The 12826-nt window shown below is 53.2% G+C and overlaps 1 protein-coding gene across 36 annotated transcripts; it reads right to left on the bottom strand.

The window, feature by feature from the left end:
* Window positions 1-3995: 3995 nt before the first annotated feature.
* LOC125159345 (predicted GPI-anchored protein 58) lies at window positions 3996-11217 on the bottom strand. 36 transcript variants are annotated; one of them, XM_047847606.1, is made up of 6 exons: window positions 9613-10837; window positions 9468-9531; window positions 8891-9126; window positions 6560-8310; window positions 6212-6340; window positions 3996-5606 (listed from the first exon to the last, which is right to left on the bottom strand). In XM_047847606.1, the coding sequence occupies exons 4-6, from the start codon at window positions 6590-6592 to the stop codon at window positions 4644-4646; spliced, it is 1125 nt and encodes a 374-aa protein (XP_047703562.1). In that variant the 5' UTR covers window positions 6593-8310; window positions 8891-9126; window positions 9468-9531; window positions 9613-10837; the 3' UTR covers window positions 3996-4643. The 36 variants fall into 36 exon arrangements, 24 of the variants coding, with proteins under 24 accessions (XP_047703562.1, XP_047703563.1, XP_047703575.1 ...); XM_047847607.1 differs by having other exon boundaries at window positions 10110-10837; XR_007149770.1 differs by lacking the exons at window positions 8891-9126; window positions 9468-9531 and having other exon boundaries at window positions 3996-5033; window positions 5360-5969; window positions 6789-6990; window positions 10433-11205.
* Window positions 11218-12826: the final 1609 nt, after the last annotated feature.

Below are 12826 nucleotides of genomic sequence, written 5' to 3'. Positions count from 1 at the left end.
GAAATTCAAAAAGAACTGGACGTAATCAGAGCAGAAAAGACTTACTGTACTCCTATCAGGAATTAACAGACCAAGGAGACGAAATACAAGTAAGAATATGGAAGATTTGAGTAACAGAAGTCATGAGCTCCATGTAAGAGATATACGGTGTATATATAACCGCCCTTAGAATCAGAGAATACAGATGCTTCTCAGAGGTATATGGAACATTATCCAAGAGTGATTATGTATTTAGTCACAAAGAAAATCCCAACAAGTTCAGAAGCAGAAATCATATTAATTGAATCCAAAACATTAAAGTTAGAAGTTCTTGACCAAAGGAAAGCCACTGACCCTGAAAATAATGACTAATGAAACAAATGCACTGCAAAAAGCTAGAGAATAGTTAAGTAAGCAAAATTTAAAAACGCACAAACTTATGGTAATTTTGGTCAAGAGAAAAGAATGTGAAGAAATGAATAAGTATCGTAAGAAACAGGGTAGGCTATAACTTTAGAGGCAGATACAAGTTTTCTAAACAATTGGAAAAGAACACATATGCATACAGCTTCATATAAATGAGCTGGAAAATGTAGATAAGATGGGTACCTTGAGGGAAAATAGAAATGATAATAATAATAGGTCAAGAGGTGTGAGATCAGAATAAACCAATATCCACAGAAGAAATTTAAAGATAGTCAAAGATCTATCCTTTAAAACGTCATCAGGCCCAGGTGGTTTTGTTAAATTCTAGTAAAACCTAAAAGAACAGGTAACCATATTGCCCAAACCCTTGTCTGCACTGGAAAACATGGAAAGCATCCACACACATTCTTTGAGGCTATCATAACTCTGACTACCAATTGGACGGAGCTAGCAGAGTAAAAGTTCTGTGTAGACCAATCTTTCTTATGAAAAGACACTAACTCATATCCCTTATCATGCCCAAGTAGGGTTTTCCCCAGGAATGCAATGCTAAATTAATACTGACAGAGTTGTTAACATAATTCACCTTATTACTGGTTAAAGAGGAAACATAAATGTATTATCTCAATTGATGTAGGAAAAACTTTTGATAAAATTCAACACCAATTCATAGTATCCTTGCTACTCTTCCGTAAAGGAGTCGTCCTGATTACTGTGAAACAAGAAAGAAATACAGGATGCATGTATTGGTGGAGAAAAACCTAATTATTTAGAGATGTTATGCTCATTTGTCTAGAGAATCTTAAAGAAGGACCTGGGAATCATACGAGAGCTTTTCACAAGCTCTACCTTCCCAGCAACTAGCAACTGACAAATATGTTATACAAAAACAAAAACAAAAAAACAAAAATAAAAAACAAAACAAAAACAAAAACAAAACAAAACAAGACAAAAAAACAAAAAAAACTCCTGATCCCATGAGCAACACAAACTATTGAATGCTTTGGACGAAAATGTATTAAAATGTCTAAGACAGATGTGAAGAACAATACAAAAACTCACTATAGGGCATAAAAGCAAGCCTCAATAAAAGACGAGATATATCATGTTCTTGGAAAGAAAGACTCAACTTTGAGAGATGTCAGTTCCTCTGAAATTAAGCTATAACTTCAATGCACCCCAATAAAAATCCCAAGAAGATTTTAATGGAAACTGATAAGCTGGTTTGTAAATCCACTCTGAAGAGAAATGCACAAGATAGGCCCTAAAATTTGAAAGAAAGGTATCAAAACATATTATAATGTTAGAGTAATTGAAATAGCATTGATGCAAGAGTCAGCATACTAATTGATGGAATGACAGAAATTCCAGAAATACACTGAAGAAAATTTGGCACTTTAGTGTCCATCCATCCATCCATCCATCCCTTAATTCATTTGACAAACAGTGATTGTCTATGATGTGGCGGATACTGTTTTAGGGGTAGATAAAACAAAGCCTTTGTTCTCATAAAAGTGTGGCGCTTATATTCTACATAATTAATTTGGCATTTTAGTTAACAGGGGAAAGGATGGTGTTGGGCAAAACAGTAGATTCTAAACAGATCCCATAGATGAAAAGAGATTCCTAAGTGATTGAAAAATCTAAACATGAGAAGAACTGTGACAATAAAACTATAAAAAATTATTTAAAAAAAAACTAGAGAAATTTATCTTTCTAGTCTTCGGATAAAGAAGATGCTGAAGCGAGCAGACACCATAGAAGAAAAACGCGATACATTTGACAGCATGAAGAGGAAAACTACAAGGTTTGTATCGCAATAAAAGCACTATAATTTAAGTTAAAAATAAGTGACAGTGTGGAGGAAAGCATATGCAACATGTATAACAAATGAAGGATTCAGGTCAAGCATATAAAAATCCCTACAAGTCAATATGAAAAATGACAAAGAATAAGAACAAGCAGTTTGCGGAAGTGTATGAATGAACGATAAATATTTGAAAAGATGGCCACCCCGACTACACTAGTAATCATGAAAAATGCCAATGATGACAAGGAGATATAATTTCTGGCAATCAGTATTGGCTACTGTGTGTGTGGGGGGGGATGGGAACTCTTGTACATGCTTGGTACACACCCTTTTGGAGAGAAGTTTGACAGTATGTATTTTTCAAATGCCTGTACCATTTGAACCCACTTCTGGGTATCTATGGGGGAGACTGTTCATTGTCTCTGTGCAAGGCTGTTCTTCCCGGGTGCTGGGTGGCTCAGCTAGACTGTTTCCCAGGCTCCCTTGGGGGCAGGTATGGTGGCCATGGGAGTAAGAATTCACCAACGGAATGCAAGAGTGAGGGGTGATGTGTCCAACTTCTCCCTCACCTGCTCAGGGGACAAGTGCTCACCCTGGATGCGCACCGTTGTCCTCCCTGCACTTCACAGGATCCAGAGCACAGATACACCTGTGCAGGAGCTGACCCAGCAGTCAAGGCAATGCCCTCGAGCTGAGCTCCTGGGCGTGGTTCCTGGACCACTGCTCAGCCACAAGGTGCCCTTAGGGTCCAGGATGAGGCGAGTCCATCAGGAGGAAGTGTTGTGAAGCTTTTATAGCAACTCAACATCACCATGATATCTTTATTGCATTTTACAAAAGCCTTGGGCAAAATGGATTGGGGGGGGGTGGGTGGACATAAACTGGTCTTTCACCACAAATGGTTTGAGAAGCACTGGGCTTCCTGAGTGACGGCGTGGAACAGAGATGTCCCTTCAACCTGGAGTGCTCGGCTGACCCTTATGAGAGCGAGTAACAATGTTCAGTCTTCTCTAAGCCACTAGCTGCATCATTGGTGGTCTCTTGGTTGGAGCCATCTAGCGCTGCCCTCCCTGACTCAATCTTACAGCAGTGTTCGCACGCGCGCGCGCGCGCGTGTGTGTGTGTGTGTGTGATGGGGCAAGAGTGTCCATGCGGCATTGTGCCCATCAGCGAAACCCCGCAGGACCCCTAAATGTGCACCGAGGAGGGGAAGCTGGGAACAAAGTCTGCTATATCCATGCTGTGGAGTACAGAGCTATAATTAAAAACTCTCTCCCAGGCACGCTTCCTTATGGATCTTCTGGGAAAGGGGGACTTGGGAGAGAGGGCAAGTTGCAGAATAAGCATAGAGTATGAGAAACTCTCCAGTGTGTCCGTACATATATGCATGTAAACATGCAGGAAATGTCGGGAAGGATCTTCCGGGGAAGGGGGAATTGAGAGGGGCCTAGAGAATGGCTAAAAGGAGCTTTTATTTTATTCCTATTTGTTTAATATTTTAAAATGAGAATTATATTCATGTTTTGCTTGTGTATTTAACAATAAATTTAAAAGCATATAAAATAGAGAGTGTTTATGTGTCGTTAATAAGAATATGACACAGAATAATTCCTCACTCGCTGGTTTGGTAGACTCGCATAGTGGTTTGGGTTTCCTGCTTTTTATTTTTTTTATTTTTTTATTTTTTAATTTTTTTTCAACGTTTATTTATTTTTGGGACAGAGAGAGACAGAGCATGAACGGGGGAGGGGCAGAGAGAGAGGGAGACACAGAATCGGAAGCAGGCTCCAGGCTCCGAGCCATCAGCCCAGAGCCCGACGCGGGGCTCGAACTCACGGACCGCGAGATCGTGACCTGGCTGAAGTCGGACGCCCAACCGACTGCGCCACCCAGGCGCCCCAGGTTTCCTGCTTTTTAACGTGCCCTCGGTTTCTGGCCCCCTCGCTCCTGCCCTCAGTTTCACTCAGCTGCTCCGGGACCCTCCACTTCCCTGAGGACCCCATCGTAGCACTGAGTAGAATGACTTTCAGAATGGGATGCATCATTCAGTTGTTTGATTCCACGTAGGCCGTGAGTGTTTTCGGAAAAAGTCCTATGGAGAATTCTCATTTTTGCCAGGATGAAATAAAGCAGAACTTCCAGGAGGAACTATCTCCCAACTTGTATACAACTGTTTCTTTGATAAATCATCTCTGATCTTGAAATAATAAAGAATGTACCACATGAAGAAAGGAACCAAGTTTCAGGGAAAAACAAGGCTCTTAAAACACATTTGATCTCGACTAAATACCCTTCACACCAGACTTTATAACGTGCTTTAGGGAAATAGTTGCTGTCACAAGGACTGCTATAGTAACTAAACACAAAGATTTTCTGAGATTTGACCAAACTGTTTATCCTAGGTACCAAGTTCCTTCTGGAAGACATGCTACTGAAACTTTTCTTCCGAAGTCCAGTGGGCTGCTTGAAAAGCGTTAGGCATCATGCAGCTGCCGTTGTAAAGCCTGAGAGCACATGGCGCGGGAACCCGAGAAACAGGTGCCGGCAGCTGAGACCATGGCCCCTGTCGAGGAAGGCCGACCCTGACAGTCGGAGGGTGAAAGTGGACGACAAAATTATAATAACAGTAGCATTCGGAGACAGAGTTCCAAATTCTTCTTGAATTTGAGAAGTTCACTCCCTGATAGTGACAGTTGGCCAAATGCATCTCCCACACCTTTCTGAAGTTCATCCTCCAGGCACCTGCCAAGTCCGACCATCTCCAAGCAGGATATCCTGCTACCACCACCAAAGTGGCTGTCCTGGAACACACAGAGGCCTGGAAAGACTTGGATCTGGCCGGGTCTCCTGCTCCCTCTAACACGCCAGGGGCTCCGACACCCTCCCTCCTGCCCTTGGCCCCTCCCTCCGGAGCTCTCCTGGGCCCTCGTCCTTCCCCAGGGTGTAGGGTCCTGCGCTTCCCCGGCCTCCGTGTCTCCCCATCCGTAAAGGGGACCATCGGCGCCCAGCTGGGGTGGCGGTGGTGGGGCGTGAGCCAAGGAGGTGCTGCAGGGGGTGGGGAGCGGGGGTCCCCCGCTCCCCAGCCCCCCGAGACCCGTCCTGGTGGCCAGCATCCGCCTCCCGTCCCCCGGACACGTCCCCAACCTGAACATGCTGCAGGATCCTCTGGGCGCACCAGTCCCCCAGCTCCGCGTAGTTGCCCGCCAGCTCCTCGTCCGCCTCCCCCAGCTGGTCTACGAGGTTGAGCAGCAACATGGGCACCGCCATGGACTCTGGATGCATGGACTTTGGATGCATGGGGGCCAGGTGGGCACGCGGAGCCCCAAGTAGGTGGTGATTGGGGCCAGCAGGATAACGGTGTTATTCCTTGGCCTGCAGGGAGGTCAGGAGGCTGCTGGGACATGTGGCATCGACTGACGATTCCAGAACTGCGCTGTGAACCTTGCATCTGCCCAGTGAGGGTCAGAAAGAACCAAGGGGAAGAAAGTAGTCTCCCTGTGTGTGGTTAGATTATAGAGTTTAAATCTGGAGAGAAGAAATGGAGGAAACAGGCCCCCTGCAGCCCCGCAGGCAGTGGATCGCAGTGAGTCGCAGTGAGTCGCAGTGAGTTGCAGTGAGTTGCAGCGGGGGGGGGGGCACCCCAGCTCCTTTCTGGATTGATTCAGGCTGCAAAACCAAACGCTCTTCTTCTCCTGGGCCTCTTGGCCTGGCTTGGCTCAAGGAACAGAAACTGGTAAACTCTGTACAGTGCAGCCTTGATAAAAATAAATGAAGTCTCAAAGAGCGCACGTACACATTCAAGGATAACGTGCGTCCACCTTTTGGGTAGAAGAGGTCTAGTCAACCCACGACTTTCTATGCAAAAGTACTACGATGGGGGCCCGTGCGGTTACCACTTAGGGGTCAATGCACGTATTCTCGGGCTTACGGTAACCAACAAGCGATTCCGTTCAGAGATCCAGTAGCGGCGACTGGACGTGGGTGTGAGGTCCTTACCCAGTGACACCAAATGGCGGTAGTTCTCCAGCAACACTCTCTTGTAGAGAGGATCCTTTGACTGAGGTCCAGAAGCTTCCATCCTGTCTTGATGAAGTACACGGGCACGTCTTCAAACGATACCGGCACCTAAAGTGAGAAATTCCCAGGGCTGCAGGGGAATTCAGCCCCATGGGTCGCAGGATGGGCGGGCGGCAACCAAACATGGGGTGGGGGTGGGGGTGGGGGTGGGGGTGGGGGTGGGGACCCAGAGAACTCAGCAGCTAAGGGGAGACTCGGGGTTGCCAGAGCTGTGAGGCTGGGGCATGATGAGGGGGCGGACGGAGACGGTCAGGGAGCCCCGCTCACCTTGGGTCCGGCCTTCAAGAGAATGGCTGCCATCGCGGGGGTACAAACAAGCTAAGGGGATTGGCAAAAGCCAAGTGCGAGATGAGGCCCGCCCTAGTCCAGCACCACCTCATCCAGGTTAGGTCCCAGTCACAGCTGCTGGCAGGCAAGACTCGAACACATCTCTCTTGGGGGACACAATCCAACCCATAACACTTTCCCAGACCGAGCTGCCGCCCTCTCCCCTCACCTGGGCGGTGGGCCGCCAGACAGGGAGTCCTGCCCACCTCCGGTGAGCCTTGGCTTCCTCTTTCTCATTCCTTTCTTCCCATGGGGGCAGGACCCCTGCACCCCGACTTTCCAGCCATCCCCGGAAGCTCCACTGCTGACCCCTTTTCCTCTCAGGTCAGGGTCCTTACAGAAAAACTCCCAACACACACATACCACTCCACCTGTAAACAACCTCAGTGTCAAGGAACAGAGGAAGACCAGGCTAGCGAAACGCACTATGGAGGGAGCCACGATAGCTAGGGGAGGGGTGCTCTCTGAAGGAGTCACGTTCAGGCTGAGAGCCGAAGGCTGCGGGTGAGCAAAGAGAGTAGCAGGCTAAAGGCATGGCTCATATCTGGCCCTTGGGTGGGCCCAAGCCGGGCGGTCCCGGGGCTGAGACTGGGGCCGGGGTGGGGGTGCAAAAGGGGAGAGACCACGTGTGCGCCTTGGGGACAGGAGGCAGCGGGGGCTCACACCAAGGGCAGGAAGCGTCTGTCAGGGACAGAGCGGGCAGTGTCTGATTCCTCCGCACCGGCTCTCAGTGCCAGGAAACAGCGGGGCCAAAGAAAGTTTGCTCCAAGGATGTGCTCCGCACCCAGCTGGAGGCCAGAATGTGCAATTCCCCGGTGGGGAAGCGGAAGAGCCAGGCAGTGGCTGGTGGGGAGCGGGCCCAGGATGCTTTTGCTGCGTGGGTGACTCCAGCTTATTCATGCTACAGGAGAGAGGATGGGGGGACGGGGTCCCGGAGCATTTAAATTGCCGCAAGGTCCCTTATCGCCAGTGACGAGCTGTCAACCAACACTAGCCCAGAAGAAATAAACTCATGTGTCTGATGAAGACATTTACGTTAATCAGATGGAAAGAATCCCTTAAGGCGGAGTGGACGCGAAAACCGCCGGGTGACAGGCCTAGGAGGCGTGGATAGCCGCACGATGTCAAGATGTCTTCCCCTGCTTACCGCTGGTCCCGAGACAGAAAGCTAAGCGAACGGCTGCTGGACACAGGTCGGACACGCCTCCTGTGACGATGCCACCCCAGGGAGGGCACAAGGCTCTTGCCAAAGCTGGACCCAATTCTAGTGCAGCCTTGTGCCCCCACACCCGGTTTATAAAGGATACTGGGGACAGAGGGACCACTTAAAGACACTAGCTACAAGGGAGCAACCGGCCCAATCTAGAAGGTGGGCTGTTCCCGGTCGGTCCCCTGCGTGTCTCAGCGCCAGGGGGAAAAGACGAGGCCGGGGAGAGAGGCTGCTTCAGATGAAAAGATAACCAGACGGCCAATGGTCAAGCGTAACGAAGTCCTTGATGAGATGCTGGCGTGAAGGAAAGAGGAGTCAAAGGCAGTGGGGGCCTGGAGGGTGACTGTGCAGCGGCTCTCAGACGACAGCAGGAGCCCGCGCCGGGCATGGGTTGGATGGATAACGGCCCTGGGTCATGGGAGGAAATGTCCTTCCTTCTTGAAGCACGTAGGGAGAAAATGGTATGCACGCTTCCTGTAAACTACTTCAGCAAAAACAAAGGAAAGGGAAAAGGAGAGAGAGAAAGAGAGAGCGAGAGAGCGAGAAAAGCAGGGAGCGAAGGATAGAAGGACAAAGGGAAGGAGAAACCGAGAAAGAGAGAAACAAGCAAACAAGGCAAGCTGGAGGCCGCCGCTAGCCCCGGGGGGTGGGCACCTGCGCTGCCTTAGACTGTCCTCTCGATTTCGTCTGTTTGCTTGCCGGTGTTCAAAATGAAAAGGGAGGGGCACCCGGGTGGCTCAGTCGGTTAAGCCTCCGACTTGGGCTCAGGTCATGATCTCACGGTTCGGTTCGTGAGTTCGAGCCCCGCCTCGGGCTCTGTGCTGACAGCTCGGAGCCAGGAGCCTGCTTGGGATTCTGTGCCTCCCTCTCTCTGTGTCCCTCCCCTGCTTGCGCTCTGTGGCTCTCTGTCCCTCTCAAAAATAGAGAAAGATTTAAACAAAATTAAAGAAAAAAAAAAAAAAAAAAAAAAAAAAGAGGCAGCCAGTGGGCTTCCGTGCTGGTGCCTACAGAAGACCAGGAGATGGGGCTATTTCCCCAGGAAAAGAACACAGAAAACAAACCCCAGGAAAGGCAGGAGGCGACCCCACACAGGAACTGGGATCAGGAACTGGGGCTTCTTCATCTGTGAGGAGGAGTGGCGCCAGGCCTCTTGCAGTCAGGCTTCTTCCTTCCTGGCGGACTTCCTCTGAGGCCTGGCACTTCCAGACCCCGGCTGCCTCCTCCTGGCTCCGGCAGCCTTCCCTGGGGACCTCAGCGCTTGCAGCCCGCTGGGGGGGTCGGCCCCAGGGCCCTGGGCCTAGGGAGGCCGCAGGTCACCCCAGGGCCTTCCACGCTGCTCCACCCAACAAAGCCCTCTAAGGATCATCTGAGGATCAGCCTTGCAACTGGGGTCTCCCCTGTCCTGGGCGGTGGGGGGCGGGGGAGGGGCAGAGGCTGAACTGATGGTAAACAGGGCCACCTCCTAATGGGGTTCTGTCCTTGCCTGCTCACGGCCCTCCCCGGGGTGCCCATCTGACTCAGAGTAGACCCATGTGGCCCCTCCTGGCCTCGCCCTGCCCCCCTCCCACCTGCTTGCTCCCTCTGCTCCTGCCACACCGTCCTCTGCGCATTCCCTTCCACACACCAGTCCACTCATACCTCAGGCCCTTTGCACTGGTTGTTCCCTCCGTCCGGTACACGCTCTCATCTCCTTCAAGGTTTTCTGAAATACCCTCATCTACTCAGACTTGCGACCCAACCCCTCACCTCCTTCCCTCTGCTCTAGTTTCCCCAGGGCACTTACCACCGATGAACACACTCTAGCATCCTTCATTTAAGATGTTGGCTGTCCTGTCGTGTGCGCCCTGCCACTAGGCCTGGACCCACGTGGGGCGAGTTTTGCCATTTTCTTCCCTGCCATATCGCCAATGCCTGCAGGGGCCTGGCCCGCAGGGGCTGCCAGGCACACGTCTGTGGGACTGGAGGACTGCTGGAGCTCCTTCCCCGCTCAGCTCGCTCCCTCCCTCTCTTGATCTTGCAGGCCCTCCATCCCACCCCTGGCTTCCTCTTCCTACACCTTCTTCTGGGGAGCTCCTCACCACCAACGGTCTCACCAAAGGGGGGCACCACCGCCCCCCCCCCCCCGCCGCCCCCTTGATAGCTAGCGGCCAGGACACGTCTGGGACCCTTACCACCTGTGCCTGCTGAGTTCGCCAGGTGCCCCTGGGCAGGAGTGCCTCCACCTCGAATTGCCGGCCTGCCCAGCGCACCCACACACACGGGCGCAAAATCCAAACTTACCCGCCGGGGGCTCCCTTGCCAGCTCCAGGATCAGAGGCGAATCGCAGTCAATAAACATAGGCTGCTTTCCAGGGGTCCTCTCCCTCGCCCCATGGCCACCTGCCTGCCGAGACGCGCCCCCCCCCACCCCCCCGCCTCCGCAGGGTCCCGCTCTGGGCCGCCACAGCCCTGCCAGGCCGGCACACTGGGGCTCCGCGGGCCGCTGCCGGGCTGTCGGTCCTAACCCCCACCCCCGGCAGGCCCAAGGCCAAGGCTGCCGCCTCCGAGAAGCCCTCGGGGACAGCGGCCCCAGGAGATGGCGGGATTCCCCGCCCGGTCTCGACCTGGTCCCTGGGCGCCGCTCTCAGGAGGCGCGTTCTGCGAGGCTGTCCGTCCTCCTCTGTCTAGAGCCAGGAGCAGGGCCGGGAGGCGGGCGGGGAGCGGGCGGGGAGCGGGCGGGGCCGGGGCGGCGGCGGCGGCGGCGGCGTGGGAACCAGGCGCGGCGGGTGGGGGACATGGAGCATGCGCGTCGCAGCGGGAGGGCGGCTGGGCCCCGTGCCGGTCCCAGCGCGCCCCACGGGGGATCTGGCCTGATTGCCAGGGCACCCCGGGGCACTTCTGCTTCCCATCTGGGCTGCATCCAGGACTTGAGTAGCAGTGGCCGGCCCGCCGTGTCCCGCCCCGCCAAGGGGCCAGGGGAGGGGCGGCATTGGCCAAGCACCTCCCGTGGGTCAGACCCCGGGGGTTTTGAGTCCATCCAGTCATCTGTTCATCCATCTGGGATCCATGGGACGCTGTGGGGGCACCCAGTAAGAGACCAATGCACTTAAGCCAGGAGGGCAAAGAGGAGAAAAGGGGGTGCACTGAGGGGGGACCTTGGGGAAGTCCGTGCGCAGACAGATGAAGGAAAGAGCCACACCTGTTTTCCATCTGCCGCCCCTGCCCCCCAGACCTTTTCGTGACCATTGAGCTGGGCTGCAGGTTGGGCACCGGGGTCTCCATTTTCCGACAGGTCACCGTCCACGTGGCAGAGCCAGGATTGGAATCCAGGGCTGACTCCCCACGCATGCTCCACTGATAATGGGTTACTTGAGGTCAGGACTATGAAAGAGGCTGGCAAAGAAAAGCAAGAGGAAGAACCGGCGAACTGCGTGTCTCACCCACCCAGCACCCCCCTAACCCCCCCCTCCACCCCCCCCCTGCCGGGGCGGGGGGGGGGGGGCTGGGAAGTGAGTATGAGGTGGGCACCCTTTCTGCCTCTGAGCTGTACCCCTCCTCACAAAAACAGAGCTCGGGCATCTCTTGTTTTCAGATGGCCCTAGGCCCTGGCCAGGAGAGCCTTGGTCTGCAGCCAGAGGCCTTCAGCTACTTGCCCCTGGCTCAGGGGGAGAGCTGGGACACTCACTCAGGGTACTTCTGGCTGCAGGGAGCAGGCCTCGCAAGAGGCCAAGGGCAACACAGCTTTGGGGGCCCTTCCCCGGAACAGAGGCAGAAGAGTCCCCTGTGGTCCTTCGCTGCGGGCTCTGACCCTCCCCCGGGGAGACTGGCTGGGCAGGCCTGGGCCTGGGCTCTTGAGGTCTAGTTGGGTGTACGGTGGCCCCTGAAAAGATGTGTCGCATCCTAACTCCTGGAACCTGTGACTGTGACCTTTTTTGGAAAAAGGGTCTTTGCAGGTGTGATGAAGTTAAGAATCTGGAGGTCATCCTGGGTTCTCCAGGTGTGCCCTAAATCCAATGACACGGGTCCTTGTGAGAGACAGAAGAGACACACGGAGAGAAGCCCGCACGGAGGCGTAGACAGAGGATGGAGGCGTGCGGCCACCAGTCCAGGAATGCTGAGAGCCCTGCGAGACCCGGAGAGGCAAGAAAGACGCTCCCCTGCTCCCAGCTTTTGGAAGGAGCGCAGCCCTATTAACACCCTTAAGTTTGGCCTTCCGGCCCCCAGAGCCACGAGGGCGTGCACTCCTAGAAGTTTAAGCCACCTGGCTTGTGGCAACTCACGGCAGCAGCCCCAGAAAACCCACATCCCAGGGAACGGGCTGAGCCTGCTGAGGGAAAGGGACTGGGCCTTTCCGCCCCACATCAGCTGGCAGTCATTGGATGGCGGAGGGTGGGACAGACTCAGGGAAGGTAGCCCCTTTGGCCCGGAACATTCAACCTTTATGGAAGGATGGGCGTGAGAGCCGCAGGCCAGGAGCAGGTTCTAGGAGTGCGTGCCAGCACCCACTGTGGAATGGTTGTAACAGGGCTGTGAAAACAAAGAAAAGAGAGACGATGTGTCATTGTGTTCGACCGTTTGGGCTTCTCACGTCGGCGGTGGTGGCATTACTACACTTAGCCTGGACAGCGTCAGAATGCCTAAAGCAGAGGTGATAGACCTACGAAGAGAAACTGATAAGCCCACCGTTGTAGCAGGAGGGAAATTTCCCTTCTAGCTTTTTTTCAAGTTTTTTATTCCCAAGAATTTCAAACACACGCCGAGCCCGGAGAGCGTAATAGGACAGAAGTCTGTGGATGCCCCGGTCGGCTCCAACAGCGATCGGCACAGGGCCGTCCTGCTCCCTCTCTCCTCCCATGTGCCTCCCTTCATTGTGGGAGGAGGGTGAACCTTCCTGGAGAGAGGCAGCCTCGCCCACTGCAGGCAGGGGATGGTGCCCTGAGGGCAGCAGGTCCCAGGGACCCCAGTGGGGAAGGGGACTGAAGAAGGAGTCCAGGGGAATCTAAGTCATCAGTGGAAGT

This window comes from Prionailurus viverrinus, unplaced genomic scaffold (assembly GCF_022837055.1).
Source record: "Prionailurus viverrinus isolate Anna unplaced genomic scaffold, UM_Priviv_1.0 scaffold_49, whole genome shotgun sequence".
In the NCBI taxonomy this organism is placed as follows: Eukaryota; Metazoa; Chordata; class Mammalia; order Carnivora; family Felidae; genus Prionailurus; species Prionailurus viverrinus.
The sequence above is the reverse complement of the archived record's forward strand: the minus strand, read 5'-3'. Positions and strand labels throughout refer to the sequence as shown.

What these genes read in the sequence shown, in the direction of transcription:
- LOC125159345 (XM_047847595.1), bottom strand. Translation starts at nt 11,156, where the DNA reads ATGCGTGGGGAGTCAGCCCTGGATTCCAATCCTGGCTCTGCCACGTGG. An exon ending in GAGCGGCGCCCAGGGACCAG is followed by an intron (nt 6,991 to 10,432) that starts GTCGAGACCGGG and finishes GGTTGTTTACAG; the next exon opens with GTGGAGTGGTATGTGTGTGT. An exon ending in CCGCCATTTGGTGTCACTGG is followed by an intron (nt 5,970 to 6,211) that starts GTAAGGACCTCA and finishes ATTTTTATCAAG; the next exon opens with GCTGCACTGTACAGAGTTTA.